The sequence below is a fragment of the Engraulis encrasicolus genome, chromosome 5, assembly GCF_034702125.1.
Source record: "Engraulis encrasicolus isolate BLACKSEA-1 chromosome 5, IST_EnEncr_1.0, whole genome shotgun sequence".
NCBI lineage: Eukaryota > Metazoa > Chordata > Actinopteri > Clupeiformes > Engraulidae > Engraulis > Engraulis encrasicolus.
This window is the reverse complement of record NC_085861.1, coordinates 46,735,647-46,761,942: the sequence shown is the minus strand read 5'-3', so window position 1 is coordinate 46,761,942 and position 26,296 is coordinate 46,735,647. Positions and strand designations below refer to the sequence as shown.

General features: G+C 46.7%; 1 protein-coding gene across 3 annotated transcripts in view; it reads left to right on the top strand.

Annotated features, from left to right (window-relative positions):
• The window catches only part of smarcc1a (SWI/SNF related, matrix associated, actin dependent regulator of chromatin, subfamily c, member 1a), a 31,182-nt gene extending 5,092 nt beyond the window's left edge, over positions 1-26,090 (top strand). For 2 of the 3 annotated variants that reach the window (XM_063199584.1, XM_063199582.1), the window contains exons 11-28: positions 377-504; positions 1,063-1,122; positions 1,383-1,420; positions 1,632-1,753; positions 2,027-2,098; positions 2,510-2,623; positions 6,153-6,306; positions 6,760-6,873; positions 7,004-7,060; positions 7,259-7,517; positions 8,047-8,208; positions 12,808-12,869; positions 14,340-14,478; positions 14,928-15,103; positions 15,865-15,999; positions 19,428-19,755; positions 22,751-22,879; positions 23,347-26,090. In XM_063199584.1, the coding sequence (XP_063055654.1) occupies positions 377-504; positions 1,063-1,122; positions 1,383-1,420; positions 1,632-1,753; positions 2,027-2,098; positions 2,510-2,623; positions 6,153-6,306; positions 6,760-6,873; positions 7,004-7,060; positions 7,259-7,517; positions 8,047-8,208; positions 12,808-12,869; positions 14,340-14,478; positions 14,928-15,103; positions 15,865-15,999; positions 19,428-19,755; positions 22,751-22,879; positions 23,347-23,429 (2,332 nt within the window). In that variant the 3' untranslated portion in view covers positions 23,430-26,090. The remainder of the gene's footprint in view (positions 1-376; positions 505-1,062; positions 1,123-1,382; positions 1,421-1,631; positions 1,754-2,026; positions 2,099-2,509; positions 2,624-6,152; positions 6,307-6,759; positions 6,874-7,003; positions 7,061-7,258; positions 7,518-8,046; positions 8,209-12,807; positions 12,870-14,339; positions 14,479-14,927; positions 15,104-15,864; positions 16,000-19,427; positions 19,756-22,750; positions 22,880-23,346) is intronic. The other variant, XM_063199583.1, reaches the window with a different exon arrangement.
• The last annotated feature ends 206 nt before the right edge of the window (positions 26,091-26,296 follow it).

Here is a 26,296-nt window from a genome sequence, read left to right as displayed (position 1 = left end):
AATCATTGTTTCATTTGTGTGTGTGTTGCTGTTGACTGTTTATTTGAGTTGTATTGTTTATTGGGTCAGCGATGGGCCAGGCCCTGAACATTTGTGAAAATTTCAACTTGGTCTTAGGTTAGAAAAGGTTGGGCAGCCCCTGCTCTAAAACAATATGCCTGATTGCTGATCAAGAATACTTTTACTGGCATACAGCTGCAACATAACAGCGATACCCAAATCTATTATACCCATCTGTACTCGTATTTTTGAACTTTTGTTTGATTTCAATGTTTGTTATTGCAATGCTATCGGCATGAAAGACATTGTTCCAGCGCTCTGCAACAGAGATGCCCATGCCTGACTTGTGTTGTGCGTGCGTGTGCGTGTCTTCAAGGAACCCGGGGCTGCACTGGAAGCGCCGTGGCCATCGAGACGACGACGAGCAGGATGATGACCTCACCAAGGACATGGAGGATCCGTCACCGGTGCCCGGCATGGAGGAGGTGGCGCTGCCCAAGAGCGGTCAGTACCAACCAGCCCGCACCTCACCACCAAACCCCCGCCAGATGAATACCTTTGGGTTACGTTGTCACCACATGGGACGCCCTAGGTCCTCAGAATTGGTCAATATTCCCCACATGCATGGGGAGGTTGTCACTAATCTTGCGCTTACCCATGCAAGGCATGTTATTTGAAGGGCTGCATCAACATCACCCATTTGAAGCTCTCTGCTAACACGGGCAGTCGGCATGCTGCACAGCTTTCAGAAATATGAAGTTCCACACACTTTGCTGTTGTATTCTCTGTACAGTACATTTAACAGAAGAACCTGTATTTCTTCCATTTCATGCTGTAAGTGTTCCTGAGGTGTTGGTCTGTAAAATGCAGAAAGAAAGCTTGACTTTTCTCTCTCTGTAATAAATTGGCTGTTGCATCCTGAAAAACTGAGGCTGTGTTGAAGCAGGGGTGGGGAGTAATTGGTTGTTCCATTTCTATCTTCCTTCCATGAACCTGGTTCATATGTGCTGACGTCTGTCTCCACCCCCTCATCCTCTTCCTCCTCCACCTTGGTCCTGGCAGCCAATCAGAAGAAGGACAATGAGAACACTCCAGTGAAGGGCGGAACCGTGGCCGATCTCGGTAGGTTCTGTTTGCCTGTCGGTCTCTTTGTCTTTGCTCTCTCTCTCTCTTTCTCTCTCTCTTTCTCTCTCTCTCTCTTTCTCTCTCTCTCTCTCTCTCTCTCTCTCTCTCTCTCTCTCTCTCTCTCTCTCTCTCTCTCTCTCTCTCTCTCTCTCTGCATCTTCTTTTAATATTTGCATGCATGGTGTTGCCTCTCAGGAATAACCATGGCCTTCCACAGTCTGTGTTAATGAATCACTCTGATCACCTTCATTTTATAGATGAGCAAGAGGATGGCTCTGTGGCTTCAGGTGGCAAGGTAAAATCATTTTTGCATTTCTGGTTTCTCATATGTAACCATTTCCCAGAAATTCACTGCTTTCACTACTGACTATCATTCCAACCAGAGAACACCTTCTGTGCGCCTACTGTGAAGAACTTTCTTTTGGCAGAAAACTGCATGTATTTGTTTCATCTGGTAGTGTTTTCCCGTATTCCTCTTAAACAAAGAATCCCATCTCTCATCCCAGGACGATGAAGAGCAAAGCAAGGCTGAGGTGAACCGACTGGTAGACTCTGGAGAGGACAATGTTACCGAGCAGACCCATCACATCATCATCCCCAGCTATGCCGCCTGGTTTGACTACAACTGGTAAGTGTGTGTGTGTGTTTGAGTGCGTGTATGTGTATATTGCTAGACAGCCTGCATACATTTTATTTTTTAGGCCAGTGTAAGCTATTTTTATAAATGGAAGAACTGAAGAAAAGAGCTTTTTTACTTTTTTAGAAGACGATCAGGACAAAAAAAATCAGAGATGCTTGTTTCAAGTGATGATGCTTAGATGACACCTTAATTGGGAGTTGTGCATGGTTCATAGAGGTAGAAATGCATTATAAATGCTCGATCTTTTTGTTCTTTCCTCAGCATCCATGAGATTGAGCGCAGGGCTCTACCAGAGTTCTTCAACGGCAAGAACAGATCGAAAACCCCCGAGATGTGAGTCACAGTCATCCACACACAAAAACACACTGGCAGACTTTCAGATATTTACCTTTCATCTATAATTTTAGGCCTATTCCAAACTTCTCAAGCTAAGGAAAAACATGCTAATCTGTCTAAATATCACAAGGTTCCACATTAACTGGAACAAACTGAAATGTCACTGAAGTATCATATTTAAAGAATAGTAAATGGGAGTTTGCTCTGGCAGAATTTATTTTTGTTGTTCTCATTTCAAACTTCTGCCAATTATTGCATTCGCACATGCCATTTAATTTAGTCACGTGTTCCTGTGGTATGCAGTAGTGTAGATGTTGAGTTTTAAAACCCTCCTCCATGAGGTTTTTTCATTCTCCACATGACTGTAGTGTGACCAGTGCTGTGGCTGTTCTGCCCCTCTGTCTTCAGATACCTGGCCTACCGCAACTTCATGATCGACACCTACCGCCTCAACCCCCAGGAGTACCTCACCTCCACTTCCTGCCGACGCAACCTCACCGGAGACGTCTGTGCTGTCATGAGGTAAGGACACACACACACACACACACACACACACACACACACACACACACACACACACACACACACACACACTCACACACTCACACACACACACACACACACACATAGTGTACGCACCATCATGTCCTGTTTGATCTCCTCGTAGGTGGCAGACACACACACACACACACACACACACACACACATACGCGGAAGGTGGGAGGAGTAGTCAAGGAGGGATCAGTGACAAAAGTATACTGTATGTAAAATATTGTACAACCAATCGCCTTTCATGGAGAAATACTGTAACACACATGTCACAACAAATGTCATCAAACAATGAATAGTTAACCTACAGAGAACATGCTTGAATTTTGGGAGGTTTCTGAATTTATTTTGTTGAACTAATCCTGGTTTTGCATATTCGTTGGGTCATTTTACATGTGATGAACTATAAAATGTAATCAGTCTTTGTGATGGATGAAAAATTGTGGTTTATTGTAAGAAACGGACAGACAAAAATGCACATTATTTGCCACTCCCAGCTCTGTCACAGGCCAATCTTTTTGTTCAAATTGGTTTACATAGTAAAGTCCACTCATAAAGTAGATTAGAGGATAATCGTATTTAATCTCATAACAGTCTGTTATGCGTTGTGCCAGATAGTAACTGAAGTATTATGTGTTAAAGAGGGGCGTAAAGTAATGGGAGACCTATTTGTGTTGTTTTAGTCTTTCGAAGTAGTGTTTACACATTGCTGTGGATGACGCTATGAAATACTCACCTTTGAAACATAGTCCTGATGCTTTCCATGGATTCAATGTCATTCACCTCCTATTTTTCCACATTTAAGAACTTTTTCAAAACTTAACTAACAAACAGACATTTTATCTACTCATAAATGCAGTGTGTCTCCATCAAATGTAAGCAAGATGGAACCAACTCCTCAGTAATGAAAGCATTTCTGGCCTGATACAGACAATAACCACACTCCTCAGTAGGATTTTGTGTGTTTGAGTAACACAAGACCACCAGACCTATAATTTCAGAGTGCGCGTGTGTGTGTGTGTGTAAAGTTGCGAGTATATATTGTACACACAAGCATGTGTGGGTTAGTCTAATACAGTGGTTCTCAACTGGAACAGTCTTGGGACCCACCATTTTCCACTCTCATTCGGTCGCGACCCAATTTTTTTAGCGTTCAAGTCAATTCAATGCAATTCTCAAAATGTAACCAAGACTCGGATGACTGGTTGCACGCTATCTATCTCGCATAAACATTCAGATTGTATGTATGACAACAGATGACACAGAGTTCACTAGCCTATCAAAATAAAAGTTGTAAATTGTTGCAGGAAAAGTTGGATTTTTTTTTTTAGAATTACGTTTTTTTTACACCAAGGCTCCGCGACCCACCCATGACCCCTCCGCGACCCACTTTTGGGTCGCGACCCACCAGTTGAGAAACACTGGTCTAAAATATGTCTGGGGTGGAGTTTTGGTGTTATCAATTAGATTGTCATCATGAGCTATCTTAAAGGTTCACCGTTCTTCCCTGTCAGAGTAGTACTTATAGCAGTGTGTGTGTGTGCACGCGCCGTCCTTGACACCTCAGTGGTGTGTTTAGGAGACTGCGGGGTGGGAGGTGTCTGTGTTTGCGTGGGTAGCGCTGTGACAGACCAAGGATACTGCACCAGCTTGGCCAAGGGCACAGATATGAACCTAGATCTCTGCTGTACCATACTCCCACCTCTGCTTGCTGCAGACTTCGGGCAGTTACAGGCTTCTCTTGTACGTTTTGGGGGAGCAACATATCTGCAGCGCTTATTCAACAATTTAGACGGTCTACTATGGGAAAAGCACCATTGTTAAAAGTCCTCTCTAGGCTAGCACTTGACAATGCACTAGATGCCAAATATGGCAATGTTTACAAATGGCAAACAATGTTTTAACTTTCATTATATTTGCTTGCCGCGATTAACATGTTTTCCTAATATCCTGCATTCTCAGCTGAGGTCTAATTCAAATTTCATATAATGCACATATTGCAAGTAAAATACAGTAATTCGGTCTGTTGCTACTATCCTCACCATATTCCACAGCAAAACTTTTCTATCATGCCACATGCAGCAGTAGAGTTTCAAGATTAAACTACAGAGGATGTTGGTTCTCTTTTCAAATGTTGAATGATATAAGTTCAGAATTTACACCGCATTTCACATTATTACGCAAATGACATTTTTTGCCGTTTTCCTAAATAATCAATAGAAATGACAGTCGTCATAATTTTCAAGTAATCGGCCATTAGAGTACAATTCAAAAGTTTTTGATTGAACCTTCCAATGATAACGGTATTTTTTTAAATAACAAAAAACTTAAAATGCCCAAAATGCTCTGTTCCAAATTATTACGCAAAACAGTTTTGTAGTGTTGTAATACAAATTTCTTTCTTTTTTTCCCATTTACATCAAAACAGTTGGCATTTGATACCTTCTAAATTACATTTCGAAGTTCAAAACTTGGTCATAAGCTGTAACTGGAATGCTGCGTTTAACATTGAAGTCAATGGCAGGGCATTGCATGGGAGTTATGGAAGCCTAGATATCCTTGATGCTTTGCTCTCAGCTGTTTTTGTTTGTTTGGTCTGGTGACCCACACTTCACTCTTCAATATACCCGTAGATTTCCATGCCACGTGTAGGTGCTTTGGAGGTGATGACATTCTAACTCACCAGACATAGCATCCCATTCATTTTCAATGGGGTTTTATGTCTGGTGCGTTAGAATGTCATCACCTCAAAAGCACCTAAACGTGGCATGGAAATCTACGGGTATATTGAAGAGTGAAGTGTGGGTCACCAGACCAAACAAACAAAAACAGCTGAGAGCAAAGCATCAAGGATATCTGGGCTTCCATAACTCCCATGCAATGCCCTACCATTGACTTCAATGTTAATCGCAGCATTCCAGTTACTAAGACAAAGAGCTTATCACCAAGTATTGAACATTGAAATGTAATTTAGAAGGTACCAAATTCCAACTGTTTTGAGGTAAATGGGGAAAAAAAGAAATTTGGATTACAACACTACAAAACTATTTTGCGTAATAATGTGGAACAGAGCATTTTAAGTTTTGTATCATTTTAAAAAATACCGTTATCATTGGAAGGTTCATTCAAAAACGTTTCAATTGCACTCTAATGGCTGATGACTTGAAAATTATGACGACTGTCATTTGTATTGATTATTTGGGGAAACAGCGAAAAATGTCATTTGCATAATAATGTGGAATGCGGTGTAGTGTTCAAATGGAACTATGGATGAAGGGTGGGTGCCTGTATTTAGGTGGGTTATTTTTTTTACCTTTTTTTTCAGGGGTTATGCCCATTTCCACTGTCTCTCTCTCTCTCTCACACACACACACACACACACACACACACACACACACACACACACCCGACAAGTCAAGTTCTGACTGCATGTAGATCATAGATTCTTCACTCATTTCCATGGCCTCTTTGGAAACATAACATCTTTCCTGATTGCTGGCAGAGTCCACGCCTTCCTGGAGCAGTGGGGCCTGATCAACTACCAGGTGGACGCGGAGAGCCGTCCCCTGCCCATGGGGCCGCCCCCGACCCCCCACTTCAACGTGCTGGCCGACACCCCCTCGGGCCTGGTGCCGCTGCACCACCGCCCCCAACAGGTCAGTATTGGGTACTCGGCCACTCTCAAAGAGTGGCATCATCCAAAGATTGTAGATAGTAGATAGACACATACAGTTAATGGCGTATGTAGTTGTCAGTGCCTCATGCCTGATGTCCCAGCACCACACCACCCCACAGGTCAGTCCTGGCAACACTGCTTCTCAAGGCTTTGTCTTCTAAAGAAAGTAGATGTAAGTTGAGGTTGGTCATCATGCCTTTGGTAGCACAGAGGGAATTAGTTCCAGCCTGCACAGAGATGCATGTGCTCAATGTAAAACGTTAACATTTTTTACACCTTTTTTGGTCTCAAAGGATTAGAGGAATACAGCGTGGCCATTGTATTTCATGTAACGTAACCTATTCTTTAGGTCCAGAGTGTTGTTGAAATGCCCCTTCTGGTTGGTTTCAGAAGTTTGTGAATTTTTCCTCCAATCGTGTGTATGTGTGCACAGCAGGTACAGTCTGCCCAGCAAATGCTGAACTTCCCGGACAAGCTGAAAGACAAGCCCACCGACATGCAGAACTTTGGCCTGCGCACAGACATGTACTCCAAGAAGAACGCCAAGGTCAGTGGCCAGAAAACGTCTACGAAACAAAACCATATTCTTCCAATTATTTAAACGGAGATAAAGAGTGTACATGAATCATTAGATGTAGTTATTAAGTCTTGTGTGTTTTGTTGTGTTAACCTTGTAGCCAAGCAAAGCTGCTGGCAGAGAGTGGACCGAACAGGAGACCTTGTTGCTGCTTGAGGTGAGTGAGGGTTGTAGGGGACCCTATCATTTCACATATACACATACGCACACACACACATACGCATGCAACGCAATGTATCGTCCTTTTGCTTTCAATAATATGAGTTCAGTATTTCTTTTTATTCATCTTCCTGAAGGTTGTGTTTTATGATCCCACAAAATATATTCTTTCTTTCTCCCTCTGCCCTCCCTTCAGGCGCTGGAGATGTACAAGGACGACTGGAACAAGGTGTCTGAGCACGTGGGCAGCCGCACGCAGGACGAGTGCATCCTGCACTTCCTGCGGCTGCCCATCGAGGACCCGTTCCTGGAGAGCACGGAGGCCACCATGGGCCCGCTGGCCTACCAGCCCGTGCCCTTCAGCCAGTCGGGCAACCCCGTCATGAGCACCGTGGCCTTCCTGGCCTCCGTTGTGGACCCCCGCGTGGCGGCCGCCGCAGCCAAGGCAGCGCTGGGTAAGAGGGGGAGGGGCAAGGTGTGTGTGTGTGTCGCGTTTTTGTGTGTGTGTTGGGCAACCCCATCAGGAGCACCGTGGCCTTCCTGATAGCTAAGGCTGCGCTGGGTACGTGTGTGTGTTGGTGTGTCTTGCGTGGATGCCAAGCCAAGGGCAAGTCAAGTGCATTCATGTGTATGCCCATACGACGTCATCCTTGGCTGTGTGTGAATGTAACATGGCTGGACGCTCACACCTGTCATCACCAAGCAGATGTTCATGCATTATGAAAGTGGGTGCTAGATTTGGGTGACAGAATGACGTGATTAGTAATGTTGTCCTCTCCTTATCTCTCTCTCTCTCTTTCTCTCTCTCTCTCTCTCTCTCTCTCTCTCTCTCTCTCTCTCTCTCTCTCTCTCTCTCTCTCTCTCTCTCTCTCTCTCTCTCTTTCTCTCTCTCTCTCTCCCCTTGCACTCTCCTGTCCCTCCTTTCCCTCCATGTTCTCTCATCTCTCCTATGTGCTCCTCTCCTGTCCCCTTGTCCCTCTACAGAGGAGTTCTCTCGTGTGCGTGAGGAGGTGCCGGCGGAGCTGGTGGAGGCGCATGTGAAGAAGGTGCAGGAGGCGGCTCGCAGCACGGGGAAGGTGGACCCCTCCTTTGGCCTGGAGAGCAGCGGCATCGCCGGCACCGCCCCCGAGGAGCCCGAGAAGCCAGGTATACACACACACACACACACACACACACACACACACACACACACACACACATACTGTACACACACACACAGGCTTTTAGCTAGGGGGGCGTCTGGGCGTCTTTTCGACGCCCTATTTTGAAAATAACAAAAATTTGGACGCCCTACTTTTTTAGTAGGACTCCCTACACGCGTCCTATTTTTTCCACTTTGTCCGCGTTAACCATGCTGATGTTCAAAATTCGCTGAGTCCGAGCTTTCCCACGATGGACGATTTTCATTTACACCGCCATTTTGGAAGTTTTAGAAGATAAAATATAAAATACACCCAACCGGCTCCATCCTCCAGGTCTGTCCTACGCTGCGCTGCACTGTGCATTCTGCTCGTCCCCCCCTTCCCCCTCCCCCTCCCCTCGCGCTTCTGCGAGTCTGTCCCTCGAGTCGCTTAACGTCGCAATGATTCTTCATCAAAAGTTTTGAAGCTATGTTGGGCAGAAAACCCATGTGGAAACGTCATAAGCTACAGAATGTTATGGTGTGGTCATTTTAAGCAACAAAATGTGCTCCTCAAATTGCAGGAAATTGTGTTGTCCTGACCGTCTGTTACAATGCGATGCGACACACAAAGGACGGCCGGCTCTCCACTGCACTTTAATAAACAATGGAATCATCCGATGCGAGGCACGAGTTTGGAGTTTGTTACAACAGACGTGACCGCTGTAAAATAAAAACTTAACAGGCAATGCTTTGATCATGTCTTGTTAACTTTGTTGGCCACGAAGCATAGTGACCAAAACTTAGCAGCAACTTTGAAAAATGGTCATCATCAGAAGAAACATGTGCTTGTGTGAAAAGGTAGGTAGGGACTTTGCGACGCTATTTAATGACTACATACGCAAACAAAAATGTCTCTAATGTAGCTGCACTTGCAATATAGCCAAACTTATTCGAGAAAACCTGATGCTGCCCGAGTCCAAATTGAACGCATCAGAAGTGAATTCGCCTTCTTGTTGGGTGCGTGACGTGTATATAATAGAAAATATGCGCATGTACATTTCAGCTACCGTATTGCCTGAAATATTTTGGAGGGCAGAAAAACTATTAGGTAATTGAATCTTCTTTTCTCTACCTAACATTCAACCATGAGTGATTGGCTCTGTCCACCCACCAGTTTGAACTAAATAACTAAGAAATAAGATTTTTTGGTTCAAAAATGTAAAAAATCCGATTTGGCAAAAAATAAATCCTAAAAACCGGAATTTGAGAAAAAATAAAACGGATTTCATAGGGCCCTACTTGTGCCTGCGGGTCGAGGCGCCGCGGGGCACCCGCGACGGCGCGCGGCGCCACGCACAATGACAGGTTAAAAAAAGTTAGACACCCTAAAAAAAAATCCTGCCTAAAAGCCTGACACACACACACTCTTGATCTATTTTCAGTCTGGTACCACCCCCATGGTGCTGGAGAAGCCAGGCACACACACACACACACACACACACTCTTGATCTAATTTCACTCTGGTACCGCCCCCGTGGAGCCAGAGAAGCCAGGTACGTGCATACATACACACACTCCCTGTTCATCTTTCCCTCATTCTTGCGGACATACACTCCTGTTTACCATCGTTTGCAAACACATACACATACTCCCAAGCTTCTCACACCTGCAGACGTGTACACACACACACACACACACACACACACACACACACACACACACACACACACCAACAACAACATGCATCTACAGACAGAGCATATTAAGGTAATAGCAACGACTTAAGCATTTAGATTCAATACAAGTCAACCCCAACACCCACTTCGCCAACTGTTTTTTGTACTAATGGAAACTTGCACGTCTCTACTGACAGGCGAGCCAGAACCTGTGTTAAATCAGTGTGGAATTTTAGACAAACGATATCTGCAGCCGTGCTATGAATTCCTCAGCAGTAAGTGATGCGGTATCGCTGGTGTCCTGCAGAGGGCAGCATTGTGATGCGATGAGACCTACTGGAGCTCCCGGCGTGCAGGGATGCAGGCAGGGGTGGAGACTGCAGCCGCCGCAGCTGAGCTCAGCTCTGCCTGTCTGCTGGTTTGCAGCGCTGCGTGCGTGTGCATGTGGAGCAGCTTGTTCCAGCCGGTAACTAAGGAGGTGTGTCTGTAATCGAAACAAAGCTCCAGCATTGTCCCGGGATGCATTTTGTTACATGTGAAAATGATGATTGGACTGGCCCATGCGTTTCATCTGTGGCAGGATGGGATGAGGGAAAGGGATGGAGACACATTCTGTATGTCAAGCTTGACTAGCTGCAGAGTCGAAAGCAGTGGTTTTCAACGCTTTCTTTCAATAAATACCCACTGGGACTCATCATAAGCCTCCCAATGCCCCCATTCACCTCATCCTGTAGTATTACATTTAAAAAATAGACTAATAGACTCTACAGCCCCCTCAATGACAACTAAGCGCCACCCCCTCTCAACTGTCTCCTTCTCAAGGCCTCCATAGGGCTCCCTAACGACTCCTAGGGAGCTGTAGAGCTCATGTTGAGATAGACTAGTCTAAAGCCTGCATCTAGACCTTTTGAATGTTCATGCAGCACTATGATGGAAGCACGGTGGTCTACTTGCAGCAGATGGTTTGGCCAGTGAGGGGCAACAGAGAGACGTGTGTGTATGGGTGTAGGAGAGAGGATGAGGGAGAGGCTTGCTGCCGTGGAAACGCAGAGATTAGTGTGGCAGCGGCAGCAGCAGATGGGGAGGGGTGGAGGTTGTGGGGGTGAGAGGGCGGGGGGCAGAAAGTGGGTCACTCGAGTGTGTGCTCAGTGTGCCACACTGAGTAGACACACACACACACACACACACACACACTGCCGCTCTAACACATACACGCACTGAGAGCTCAAATGCACACTTATTTTGCTGAAAGCAAATGTGAACATGCATAACAGTAGTTGCATATCCAAACACTCTGTGGGGAGCTACACTGAAGCATGCACTTGTCACAGCCACATACAACACATTCACAGCTCTAATATATCGACGGATAGTCAGAAATCTGCACACACTCACTCAAAGGCTCACCGAAAACTCTGAACCTTCACTCCTCTCGTTCAAAGGTTAATGCAGTCTGTGTTGGTTTCAATACTCACGCGCACACACACACACACACACACACACACACACACACACACACACACACACACACACACGCACCTTTTTATTGCCCATGCCTACGCACATACTGTATATTCCAATGGCATGGCCTTGTGCCTCTGCCTCGTTTCAAGAATGAAACAAATGAACTCATTGGATCATGACATTACTGCATTTGAAGTGCAGTGGTCATTTCAGTAGGATGAAGGTCTTCATCTTGGTTGTTCTGCTCCCCTGTGCATGTATACGTGGCCTATACTAGGCATACATCCTGCTCCGGAGTGCCACGGTGCTGTCCGGTTAAATACGACTCCACTTCGTCCCGCATCACCTTCCTCCACCCTTCTCCAGCCAGCCTCTTGCTCTTATTCTCTCTCTCTCTCTCTCTCTCTCTCTCTCTCTCTCTCTCTCTCTCTCTCTCTCTCTCTCTCTCTCTCTCTCTCTTCCTCCCTCTCTTCCTCTCTTCCTCTCTCTCTCTCTCTCTCTCTCTCTCTCTCTCTCTCTCTCTCTCTCTCTCTCTCAGTTTATCACCACTAGGCCTACCCCTTTCACCTGCCTCATATATCCTCACTAGACTAGCTGGACATAAAAAAAACACAGATATGCCCACTCTCCCATCTCTCCACACAGTGTGCACACACGCACACCTATACAAACAGGCTAGCATCAAGAGACATGTACATTCTCAATAGTTCTGCTGAACATAAAATTCAAACATATTCGTACCGTACGTACACGTACTACACACAGAGATGCACACACATTCCCTCAGCTGTCCTACAGTGCTTGGTTTTACACTATCCAGTCAGATATGTCAGTCAGTCAGAGAGGGTTGTTGGAGTCAGATGGAGAGTGAAGGGAACCCTATTGAGCGGGCTGCTAAGCCAGCAGGCCCCGCGGGTCTGTTTCTGCTCTCTGGGGTCCGCTTTAGTGTCGGGTTAATGCCCAGTGCACTTTGCGCATGGCCTAATGCCGTTTTCAGCACACACACCCATACCCACACACACACACACACTCCCCCCTCTTCCCTTCCACACACTAGCTTCCAGCATGGCTGCTTCTGTTCCATACACAATTACTAATACACATCAACTTTCTCTTGCGCGCATCCTCCTATTTCTCTCTCTCTCTCTCTGTCTCTGTCTCTGTCTCTCTCTCTTCTCTCTCTCCATCTCTCCCTTCTCTCTCTCTCCCTCTCTTCACTCTTTCTCCTCTCTCTCTCTCTCTCCTCTCTCACTCACTCACTCTCTCTCTCTCTGTGTCTCACTCTCTGTCTCTCTCTGTGTCTCACTCACTCACTCTCTACTGTCTCTTTTTCTCTTCTCTTTCTCTCTCACGTTATATCACTCACTCACTCACACTGTCTCGCTCTCAGTCACACACACGTGCACATTGTCCTTTACTGTTTATGGTGACCTTTTAACAGGCCCTGCTCATTAATGTGTTTTCTTCCTCCATGTGTTGCAGAGGGCGGTGACTCAGAGAAGATGGACACGGACTCCTCAGACTCCCAGCAGGACAAGGACAAGGTGAGCTCTCGTTGCAGATCCAAAGCAAATAAGTTTGCCACTAATCCATCAAAATGGTGTGTATTACTGATTGATGAGTTCTCTGGGCATAAGTAATGATCAGTGGTCAGTTTCGTCCCCTGATGGTTCTCATTAGCAGAGGTGTGCAGACGGCCCGCAGACTGCAGTAGCGCAACCTATACATGACGTGCGTTGTAGTACAATCGACACGGCATTGTGTGGCATGAAGACCTCTTAAAACTCAGTGTTTCCCACAGAAATTTTGGAAACTATGGGGGCAGCCGGGATTTATTTCACGCAACGTAAATGCAAAACGACAAAACAATGAGTACAGTATGACATTGGCGCATGGAGAAACTAGGCATAGGCCTACATTTCAGCAATTTATATTTTGAGAAATAAGACTATACAAGATTTTACCAATGTACAATAGTAGTACATTGTCATTTATATTAGAAATAAAATAAAAATGCAGTACAGTGAATCATTTGTGTTTACAACACAGTTTCATTCGTCCCTCATGCAGGGGTCTATGTAATGAAAAAAATAATACAACGAAATAGGAGCAGAGATAAGAATTTAAGAGCACTGTGAAATTGTTAACGCATAGACAAAAAATAATCATTATTATTACATGAGGGGTGCTGGTAACAGGGCCAGTTTTTCAAAATTCCTCCCATTAAAAGGGCTGAACAACATATTACACATTTATGTCACCTAACTAATTACTGTCACCTAACTCATTACAACTGTAAAACAAAGCCTGGGGAGTGTTAGTAAACTCATCCCAACTGTCCCTTCTCTGAAGGTTTTTTTATTACTCCCAAACTCAAGTTAACTACAACAACTTGACTGGGCTTTTGATCCGGGCCGCCATAGTTTCCTCAATGTATGGGAAACACTGAACTCCTAATTATTCTCTTATTTATGCTTCTGACGCATAGCCTCTGCATCAGTCATTGCGCTTTTTCAAATGTGGCTCGAGACATGAGACCTCGGGTGCAGATGCGTAAATGCAAAGCTGGTTCGCGACCAGACCCAAGCGAGAATTGATGTTCACAGTTGCAGAAGTCTAATCTGCTTTATTTAGCCTTAATGTCCCGCCTTTTCCATTGCACAATAAATATATACACACCATGAGCTCCACCTCAATCGTGCTTCACTTGTCAATAAGTAAAAAGCCTTTATTGGCTTGCTTTCTTAAACCCTTGAAAAAAGTATCCTCCAACCCGTTTCAGCATTCAAGCCTTCATCTCGACTGAGGACACGTGTTTTTAAAAAAAATAAGGGTTAATGTAGCCAAGACTGCTTAAGTTTTCGTGAATGAGAGCCTTGGAAATCCACTTTTCTTAGTCTCCCCATCCATAGAGCACCTCAAAGAAATGACTGAAGTCCATTGCGCCTAAACGCAAAGGTTTTGTGCTTCACCGGTCTCATTTACTGACTGTATGCGTCCTCTCACCCTCTCAGGCCGACTCCAAGGAAGACGCAGAGAAGCCCAGCGAGGCGTCTGAGCGGCCCGCTGACGCCGAAAAGGTGAAGAGCGAGGAAGCGGAGGCCGGCGAGCGAAAGGAGGAGAAGGCCGACACAGCGGAGGAGAAGAGCCGAGGTAGGCATGGCAACTACCTCAGCCATGAGAATACAGTAGATATAAACTTTTATTACAGGCTCGAGGCCCACAAGAGGCACTGCACAGTGCACAAATCAATAAAACAATGCACCACACATTCATATATACACATTTTATATTAAAAAAAGAAAGAAGAAAGCTAGTGAAGGCACACATACCAGTGTTCCCAAATTTTAGACATGTATCTCAAAGAGCTATGACTTTGATCTACTACCTCAGGGGAAGGGAACCTATTCCCAGACAAGGGTGGGGAATCTTTTCACAGACAAGGACGAGTAGTTGTTGATGGAGACAACTGTAGGTTGATGTGTTGATTGACTGGTCTGTAACAGACGTGTGGAACTGAAAAGAACTGATCGGTTGGTGGATTATGGAACAGTAGGTGTTAGTTAGTGTGCTGATTGTCTGTGGGTGACCCTTTTTTGCAGACAAGGACAAGGAGGAGTCGATGGAGACGTCGGAGGAGGCCAAGGAGGGGGCCGAGGAGGAGGAGCAGGAGGAGGAGGCGGCGCGCAAGAAGAAGAAGGTGGATCTGGACATCGGGGAGGGCAACATCGCCACGGCAGCTGCTGCAGCACTCGCCTCCGCTGCCACCAAGGCCAAGGTGAGAGCTCTCACTGTGTGTGTGTGTGTGCGCACGTGTGTGAGCCCTTCTCTTTCTGGCTCTTCCAACGTGTGTGTGCGTGCGTGCTTGTGTGTGTTAGTGAGTTCTGTGAGGTGTTAGTGAGGTGCAGCAGCTCTTGTCTATGAGTGTGTGTCTGTATGTGTGTGGTCTGACTGGGCACATTTTGGTTGGGGAAGAAAAGTTAAAATGGAGCAAAATCATACAGGCATTGGTGATGATCATCATGGGAATATTTCTGGATTGACAACATCTGCCTTTCTTTTCCTCCTCTTGTCTTCATCCTGTTCCATCTGTCTCTGTCTTCTATTCTCTCCTCTCCTCCCCTCCTCTCTTCCTCATCTCCCTCTTTCTTCTCTTCTCTCCATCTTTTCCTCCTGCTCTCCTAATCCATATTGCCTCCTTCTTTCATCTCTTCCCTCTCCTCTTTGTCTACATTTCTCTTCTCTCCCTCTCTTCTCATCTCTCCTTCTCTCCTCCTCCATCTCGCCGCCTCCTCTTCTCTCCTCCCTCCTCCTCTCCCCTGTGTCTACATTTCTCTTCTCTCCCTCTCTTCTTATCTCCATCTCGCCTCTTCCTCTCCTTCTCTCCTCCTCTCATCTCCTCTTCTCTCCTTCTCTCCTCCTCCTGTTCTCCTCCATCTCGCCTCTTCCTCTCCTTCTCTCCTCCTCTTATCTCCTCTTCTCTCCTTCTCTCCTTCTCTCCTCCTCCTGTTGTCCTCCTCCATCTCTCCTGTGGTGCAGCACCTGGCGGCGGTAGAGGAGCGTAAGATCAAGTCCCTGGTGGCGCTGCTGGTGGAGACGCAGATGAAGAAGCTGGAGATCAAGCTCAGGCACTTCGAGGAGCTCGAAACCATCATGGACCGCGAGAAGGAAGCTGTAAGTCTGCACACACAGTACACACACTTTCAAACACCAGCACACACCAATGAATCTCTCTCGCACGCACGCACGCGCACGCACGCACGCGCGCGCGCGCGCTTTCTAACACACCTACAAACCGCAAAGATATTCAATCCTCAGAAAGTCCTCACCACAGCTTCTTTGTGTTCCTGGATTTTATGACCACTGGAGACCATCCTGTTAGCGTTGTTGATTTTTGACCCATTTTATGAATGTTACGTTCTCATTTTAGCTTCAGTTTAAATTCAAGCAGGCAGAAATGTTTCTTTTTGTCAAGTCATTGTTTCATATCCCTCAGTGGTGCCTCGTTAGGGTGCACCACCACCATCACCACTTAGACATTAACTTACTTTCCTCCTTACTGCTTGCCATATGGCTGAAGCCATGGCCCCCGCACGTGAGCGTGCGTCCACGCACACACATACATACATACATACACACACACACACACACACACACACACACACATACACACATACACACATACACACATACACACACACACACACACACACACACACACACAATTCGCTTAGTGTGAGCAATCTCGAGAGAAATCCCTCCCATAATACATATATACAGTATATTCTCTATAATATTCCTATCTAATGATTAAGCATGGCTTAGGGTGGGGGCTTAGTGTTGTGTGCGCCTGTGTGCGCGTGACCTCCAAGGCATCAGCAGACGTGCTTGGTGAAGAGTTGTGATGCGATGCAAGCCTCTGGACAGACAGAAACCCAGTTCACTGTTGGGCTGTAAATAGTGCATGAAGAATCTGCCTTTATATAACTCTGCAGAGCAGATGCACTCTTTTAGAGAAAAACACAGCCCACTCATGTTTTCTGTCGCTGTCTGTCCGTCTTGTCGGTTTGTCGGTCCCTCCTTCACTCCACTCGCTTTGCAGTGCTGCTGTGTTTTATGATGGGGGACAGACTGCTAAGGCAGCCATCTGGAATATGCCTTTATTACGCACACATGCATACACAAACATACAGATTCATATGCACAACCACAATCATAGTGATTTATCTACAGGGGTTAGACAAAATAATGGAAACACCTGTCATTTTGTATCCACAGCCATTTTGCATGTGTCATTTTGCATCCACAGTTAATCTTGTTGGATGTGGTTCATCCCTCTTGGTGGTATGCAGACATTACCTTGGATACCGTGGCTCTTGATACATCACAAAGACATCAAAGATGCAACAGTTACATGCGCACCAAGAATTTCTCCATTTTGAACTCTGATATGTCACCTATACTGTTGTGATTTTGAGCAAAACTGTGCTCTTACCCTGCTAAATGAATCGTCACACTTCACCTTATTGGTGCAATGTGACAATAATGAAGATTAGCCAACAGGCTGGTCCACTTGAGCCATGGAACTTCACACTCTAAGACGACAGGTGTTTCCATTACTTTGTCTAACCCCTGTACATCATCATGTACAGGGTGTATGCAGGGTTTTAAAAAGTATTAAAAGGTGATAAATTAAAAAGCTAAAATGTAATGGCCTTAAAAGTTGTACATTTTCTCAAAAGGTATTATTTTTAGAAAAATTAGGTATTATTTTTTGTTGTACCATTTTGACAAAGAAAAAGATTGATTCTGTATCTTAGGGCAGTATGAGGGGCGGTCATGGTTATGCGGTTAGGGCGTCAGGTTGCCAAACTGCCAGGTTAATGGGGGGAGTAATCCCCCATCCTCCATGACTGGGGTACCCTGAGCAGGGTAGGCCTACCGCCCCGCCGCACTGCTCCCTTTTGGGCATCTTTTTGCAAAAAAAACCAAAGTGTAATGTAATGTTAAGGAGGTAGAAATTACAAAAGATGTCTTGTTAGTACTTGCATCGGAGTGTTGTGGTGGTTGTAAAAATAATCTAAAGGTAGTGAAAAAGGGTATTAAATGGTAGTAAATTTGACTTCAAGATTGGTGTATATACCCAGATGTATCATGTGTTCACATGGGTACATCATCCTGCACACACACACACTCACACACACACACAAACAGTGCATTAATGTTCCATTAATATTCATAAGCAGAATTTTAAATAGACCTTAGTGGCAACTCCTCATGACCAGGATCGAAAGCTGGCAGAGCAGTGCTACGCACTTTGTCAGAACCGCTGAACTGGTATTTCTGCCTTTAAAAGGGAAACTGAATTCTTTTGTCCACGGGGCTGGGGCGTCAGTGAGTCAAGGTGAGGACGCAAGGTTAGGTCCTAATGAATTGGACCTGTTCAGTATATTAGTCGTCTCTCTCTCCCCCCCACGTACTCTCCTCACCCCTGGGTCCTGTACGTGTGTCCGGTTTTCAGAGCACTCTCAGGCAGGGGGGAGCTCCTGCTTCTGGCTAGCCTCCATTGGCCCCACTCACAGGAAATGCCTTTTGGCCGCTTGTTGCCTTTCTCAGCTCAATCACACATTCTCTCAACTCAGACACACACACACACACACACACACACACACACACACACACACACACACACACACACACACACACACACACACACACACACACACACACACGGGTGGCCTTCAGACAGTGGAGCTCTTAAAGGGATGCTATTATCTATTATGCATTTCCCCCTACTGAGTGGATGAGTTGAGGTTACCTACTCCAGTGATGGTGGACACTGTTGGGCCTGTTTTTCGAGACCGGTCGGCGGTGCTATAAATAACAATATTGAGTTGCAAAAATGTGCTTGAATCGTGGCTCTAAATGAATCCCTTTCTTGCTCCGTTTTCCGCCCTCTCTCTTATCTTTCAACTTCTCTACCCATCATCCCTTCATTTACCCCTCTTTACATCCCTCCACTATCTTTCACCCCCTCTGTCCCTCGTTTCACCCCCTCTGTCCCTCCTTTCACCTTCCATCTCTATGCTCCATCAATCCTCTGTGCCTCGACTGATCCCCGGCTTCTGTCCCTCATCCTGTCCTCCATGACACCTCCGTCACTATTTTCTATCGCTCCATCACTCCTTATATCCTTCTGTCTAAACCCAATCATCCCTCGCTCCACTCCTCTGTCCTCCATCATCTATCTTCCCTCTCTCCTCCCTGTCTCCTCCTTCATCCCTCCTCTTCCACCTCCTCTTCCTTCTCCTCCTGCTCTTCCTCCACCTCCACTTCCTCCTCTTCCTCCTCATCATCTCCCTCCTCCTCCTCCACCTCCTCTTCCTTCTCCTCCTGCTCTTCCTCCACCTCCACTTCCTCCTCTTCCTCCTCATCATCTCCCTCCTCCTCCTCCACCTCTTCCACCTCCTCTTCCTCCTCCTCCACATACACCTCTTCCATTTCCTCATCCTCCTCCTCTTCCTCCACCTTCTTCACCTCTTCCTCCTCCACCTCCTCCACTTCCTCCTCCTCCTCCACCTCCTCCTCTTGCTCCTCCTCAGCTGGAGCTCCAGCGGCAGCAGCTGTTGACGGAGCGCCAGGCGTTCCACATGGAGCAGCTGAAGTACGCCGAGATGAAGGCCCGCCAGCAGATGGAGCAGCAGGCTGCAGCCGCCGCCGCAGCAGCAGCCGCGGCCCAGAACGCAGCCGGCGGCGCCGGGGGTCACCCAGCGCCACCCCACCAAGCCGGCGGCCCTCCTCCCCACGGCCCCATGCCCGGTATGCACCCCGGGCACCCGGGACACCCCGGAGGACCAGGCGGACACCCGGGAGCAACGGGCTTCCCTCCCATGCACCACTCCATGGGCCCACACCATCCAGGGGCCACAGGTGAGGCAGCACTGCAACACACTGTACTGTACCACAGATTTTCAATATGGTAGTCAAGGTAAAGCAAATACCACTTGTCACTGATTTTTAGGACTTTTTTTAAATCTTTATTGGATAGGACGGTTGAAGATGGTGACAGGAAGTGAGTGGGAGAGAGAGATAGGGGACGATCAGCAAATGACCTAGGCCGTTGTCGAACCAGGGTCGCCGGCATAGTAACCCAGTGCCCTACTGTTAGGTCATGGCAGTGGAACAGGTTAAGTCTAAATAGGCATTTCCATTGAACTCCATTCTGAGCTAGTCTCTTAGAAGGGCCATGGCAGCTCATAGACATGCAGCTCACAGAACTTTGCATCATATTGATTCTGGAAGAGACTCCTTATGAACGGTGTCTTCCTTATCAGTCATCTCTAACTGTAGTACTACCTACAGGGGGACGAGCTTTAGGGAGACAGGTTGGCAAAAGTATAGAAGTTTGGGTGGGAAACCCTGTGGGGTTGTTGTGGCAAGTGACAGCGTTTTTAGTCCTTGTAAAGATCCAAGTGCCCCTGTTAAGTCCGAATCTACGCCCTGCCCATGTATGTAAATCACAGTGTCCAACTTGCGAGCTCTTCCTGTTCAGAGAAAAGTCCAGAGAAAGCCTGATAATTCCTAGCCTAGAAATCTAGACGCCCCTAGCGACCGGCCGCAAATTGAATTTGCTCCCCGGGGCAGTCTAGCGGATCCCGGTCGTTTTGCGAGGCTGAAAGTTATCCGATGACAGGGCCAATCAAATCGCGAGGGGGGCCGGGCTACCTAGTAAACAGGAAACTTTCTAAGAAGAAGCATGGTGTCCGTCCGTGCTACGTACAGCACGAAAGTGTTTACTTAATTTAAAAAGCCTGGATGATAATACATTTCGTGGCTGACATGGATTGATGTAATAATACACCATGAACTTATGGGGCACAAATAGATCTCAACACATTACCATTTGATCATTCGATGTTTTAAACTAGCTCGGTAAGCTAAGTTGAGCATTTTACAGAACCAGATAGTCACACGTTATTATCAGACCACTACTGTAGGTGTAGAATGAAATTGCTGCCCCAATTTCTAACAAGACACATGCCATTAAAAACGAGACATTTGGGAGCTTTGGAAGTCTTTGAGTAGCTTACTAAATAGATGGGAATGACACCGAGTCTACCAAGCTAGTGGCTAGCTAACCTGTCGTCAACAACACAGACCTAGGTATCCAGGTTAGGGTTAGGTTAGGGTTAGTCTTAGAAAAAAACTAGGGTTAGAAACAAAAAAACTAACATCAAAAAGATAATTAGCTCCGTTATATGGCGGTGGGATCGATAGTATGGCTAGTGGGAGCGAGCTGACCGGGGAGCGTCCTGCGTTGGGAGCGACAATCAGGGAAAGTTATGGTAGCTGGCTAGCTAACGCCGAACATGCCATGTTGACAACAATCATAAATATAACCGTTTAACAAGCTCCAAATTGCTCGACATTTTGCTGATTGATCAAGGAGGGTCATGTGGTTGAAAACGAGGCATTTTTGAACTGTATAAGTGAAAACACGATTTATTAGGAAACTTGTTTGTGGCTGTGGTCATCACACGAATTCACTGCTACGACGGCTGGAAGTTGCCGCTTCACCTACAAAGAGGCCCTCGCTAGTGGCTAGCTAACCTGTCGTCAATAGCAGAGCTAGGTATCCAGCCTTGTATTATATGCCTGCCCCAAATTCTAATAAGATCCATGTCATTAAAAACGAGACATTTGGGAGCTTTGAAAGTCTGTAAGTCGTTTACTAAATAGATGGGAATGACACCTGGTCTACCGACCTAGCGGCTAGCCATGTATTAGTTATGGGTATACAGCTAGCTAGCTAACACCGAACATGCCATGTTGACAACAATCATACATATAACCATTTAACAAGCCCCAAATTGCTCGACATTTCGCTGATTGATCAAGGAGGGCCATGTGGTTGAAAACGATGCGTTTTTGAACTGTATAAGTGAAAACACGATTTATTAGGAAACTTGTTTGTGGCTGTGGTCATCACACGAATTCACTGCTACGACGGCTCGAAATTGCCGCTTCAACTACAAAGGGGCGTGTCGCGTGTACGAGACAGCTGTGACGTTACACAGAAGTGTGTGGGGATTGGTTGTTTGCCATCCAATTGCGTGACGTTGAGTGCTGAAGCAACCGTTTATCCCGCCCACACTGCTGCCCAGCTCTCCTAGACCCTGGTACAGCTTTTTGCTGTACGGGTCTGGCTGCGCTAGGCTAGAGAATTCCCCGTCTGTGGGGAAGTTTGACAGATCAAGCTCCGTCTACGAGCGTTGTTGCGACTGCCAGGGCCACACATTGGACCCAGGCTGCGATCCAGCCGGTCCTAGAGTCCAACTCTTGTCACCTCTCCACTGTCCTTCCTGAATTCAAGGCAAGGAGCCAAAGGGAGGGAAAAAAAACAAGAAACTCCAAACGGGGGTGTTCCTCTGTGGGGGATGGAGTTGTGTGATCTAATGTAGGGTATTGGTAAAGAGATGGTGGTTCATTCAGAGGACTCATATATTTAGTAAAATCTGGAGCTCTGAGCGTCGAAGAGAGTGTCATGTGAGCGATGGTTGACTGCGTGCGTGTGTATAGCTTTTTTTCCTTCACTGTCTTTTATAATTAATGAGTTTTCTGTCCCCAGGCTCATGTGTTTAATTCAGAGGTGTGTGTGTGCGCGCGTGTGTGTGTGTGTGCGCGCGCGTGTGTCTGTGTGTGTGCGCGCGCGTGTGCTTCATGTGTTAATGTTCATGCATGTGTGAGCATGTATTTTCTCAAGTAGGGCACAGAGACTCATTCACTTGGGCATTTTTTTTCACCATATATGGAGGTGTTCATCCACACCATCACTGTTACACCTGCTAGTCACACTACACCCCACCCACTCCACCTCCTCTTCCCCACATCTGATTGGCCCGCTTGCCTGTCTGTCTTCCCGCAGGACCAATGGTAGGCCCAGGGCAGCCGATGCCGGGCCGCATGATGCCCGGCCCTCCCCCTGGCGGACCCCCCCAAGGCGGCATGCCCCCCATGATGGGGCCTCGACACCCTGGCGCCCCCAACGGCATGTGTAGGTATCTCCACGATCCCCTTCCTCCCACTCCCCAACCAGCATCCATAACATCCAATGCTATGAGTGTGGGGTGATGGGGAGGTGTGTGTGCGCATGTGTCTTTGTGTGTTGGTGTTATGTAGGGCTCTAAATCAACTTTAGGATCTACCAGTCATTTTAGCTGGTGATGAAAAATGTTAACAGCCAAACACACATTCACTAATGGGTCAAAGTGGCTGGTAAGTTGGTCTTTGCTACCAGCCAAACTGATTTTTCACCAGCATTTGGCTGGTGTTAATTTAGATCCCTGGTGTTATGTCTCGTTTCGGTGCAGTCTTTTATCTACATACTTGCAGTCTGATCTGATGGCTGTTTTGTGTTGTTGCATTGCTTATTTGGCTCAGTGAAAGGTGTTTCATGGGTTAGAATGTGTATAATAACACATCTCTTCCTCCTCCTCCTCCTCCTCTTCTCCTCGTCTTCAGACCCCGGACCTCCACCTGATGGGATGCCGCCAGCCCCCGTTGGACCTCAAGCAACTGTGCCGCCCCGCGTTGGGGACAACTAATAATTTCTAAAACACACATGCGCACACACATACACACACACACTCGCATACACACTGTTGTTATTTTTTAGAGCCTCTTGTTTAGAAAGCAGGAGCTGCCCCCTGTACCCCCTTACCTCCCTCACCGCCCCCCTCCCTCTAACTCTGGCTCACACTGAACCCCGTGGACAGACCCCTGTCACTCTCTCTACTGAACTGCCTTGCTGGTGGGTGGGTCCTCCCTGTTTTGAAGCCGTTTCCCTCTAAACAAAACATGCACACACACACACACACACAGACACACACACAGACACACACACACACACACACACACACACACACACACACACACACACACACACACACGATACACACACACACACACACACGATACACACACACACTCATGCGCACATACTCTTCTTACTAGCTCAGGGCTTATGGACAAGGGTGCCACGTTAGTTGCTTTCTTCCCCTGTCTCTCCAGCTCAGCAATAGCACTGGTTTAAACCTCCCCCTTATCCCCCCCAAAACCCACCTTGATTCCCTTGGCTATGTCCTTTATCAAGACTCCAGCTGGTGGAGCGGTGCTCGCCCTTCCCCACTCTACCAAGGGGTGGTGGTGGGGGGCATGGAGAAGAGCAGAGGTGGGTGCCATTAGTCTGCCCACTGGTCCCTCACCCTGTAATGTGACGGTCCGTATGTGTATATTGTGGTGTTCTGCATAAGCTAAGTTAACACAGGGGGGCAACCATGGAGGGGGCTTGAAGGACTGAGTGGGTTTGGGAACTGATCGCAGAGGAGATTCTTTCCTAAATTCAAATGCTATGAGTGGGTGACGGTTTATGCAAAAGGCAAAAGAAGGTGAAAATGTCCGCCTTCATGCTTGCCTTTGTTTTGTACTTTTTTTTGTCTTTATTCCTCTCGCTCTCTCTCTCTCTGTTCCTTGATCTCTATCTCTGTCGATCTCCTCCTCTCTCTCTCTCTCTCTCTCCCTCACTCCCTCCATGTACCCCTGCAATCCAGAATTACACTGTAGCTGAGGAGTCCTGTGCCAGGCTAGTGGTGCCCCCTCTGCTCAAGTATGCCCATCTCTGCCCTGGCTGAAAGGCCCGGGGTGCACGGCTCAATGTACCCATTCAGTGCCCGGTCAAGTAGAGCCGTGTTTGTGTGTGTGTGTGTTAGAGTTACAGAGTTATAGGTGTGTGCGGTACTGTTACTTACTGTAAATGGGGAAATTAAAGTTATTTCTGTCTGTGACCAAACATTAGTACATACAAACACACACAAACACAAACGGGCACCAACAAAGGGACACCTGTTCACACACACACACAGACACACACACTGGCACGCACAGGTTTGCTCCTTCAGCCTCCTCTGCCTCTCTAGGACATTGCTGTGGCATGTTCACTGTAGTGGTCTAAAGCGCCTGGCCCTCCTGCAAGTGTGTGTGTCTGTGTGCGTGCACTCGTGTGCGCGTGTTACGCAAACCAGCTGTTTCCTCTAGATGACCTGCCCAATTCGTCTCCCTCCACACACACACACACGGCAGAGATCAATGCTGATTTTTAGCTCTAACTTGCCATGCCATGACTTCTGAATCTTCAAGCTGCAAAACCAAGTATTTTGGTCTCTCTTACTCATACACGCGCACACACACAACCTTCATATATCCTATGGACTACACATGCACTACACACAGACACAACAATGTCTGTTACTGTCCCAAAGTGAGCAAACATATTGACTCACTCTCACACACACACACACACACACACACACACACACACACACACACACACACACACACACACACACACACACACATTTTACTGCCCTTGGAGAGCTCAGCCAGGTGTCACACTGAAAGGAAGGAGGATCTTCTGCTTTGTAGTTGCACTGTTAGCCGCTGAGCCCTTAGCCTTAGCGCTCTGCTCTCCCTGTAGCTGCTGCAGACTGACCTAGTAGCCGCCTCTCGCCTCGCTTCTACCTCTCTCACTCTAACTGCTACCTCTCTTGTCCGCTCCTCCCTACTACCTCTCCGTCAGCCCCCTCCTCTGTTTTCTTTCTTTTCTATCTTCTCCCCCACTCCCTCCCGTGGTCTTAGATTCTTTAGTTTGTGTTGGTTTTTTTTCTTATTCTTTCTTCCTCCCGTCCCTCGCTCGCACTTCCGCTAGTTTGTTCTCTCCTCTACCGTGTGCCCACATGACTGCTGCGAAGAAATAAAATTAACTGCTGTGTGGAGGCTGTGAATGTCCTCCTGTTATATGCTCAGGTGTACCATTTCCCCCCCCTTTACACACACACACACACACACGCACACACACGGTCAACATACACCCGTACCTGATGTGTGCTAACAACACGCCTAACCTATTGACTTGGCTGCACATGTGTGCATGATGCTCACATGCTCGCATTCACAGCTCACACATCTGGCCGCATTGCCACACACACACAAACGCACACGACTCGCTCACTAAGCTCTCACTTGCAAACACACCTTAACTCGTGCTTTCCAGGCTGTTAAAAACAAATACACAAGATGGGAACCAAAATTCTCCTGGTGTGGTTTTCCCCCTTCTGACCCCATTTCCCTTACATATATATCTTTTATTGCTACTTTTTATTTTATGGTAATGTATTTTTAAGAAAATAAAGTTTGTGTAGACTCTGTAACCTTTGTTTCTCTGACGTTTGTAGTTTGTTTGTTTTTCATGAAGAGGTGCATTGGTATTGAGACGTGATCACTGTCTAAATAAAATATTACTTTTTTGTTTTTTATATATATATTCTACAAGTATATCTGTGATTCTCCACACCAACAACTCAACACTAAGTAACATGACCTGGCTTCAACTGTGTTCGATTTGGGTATGGGTCAA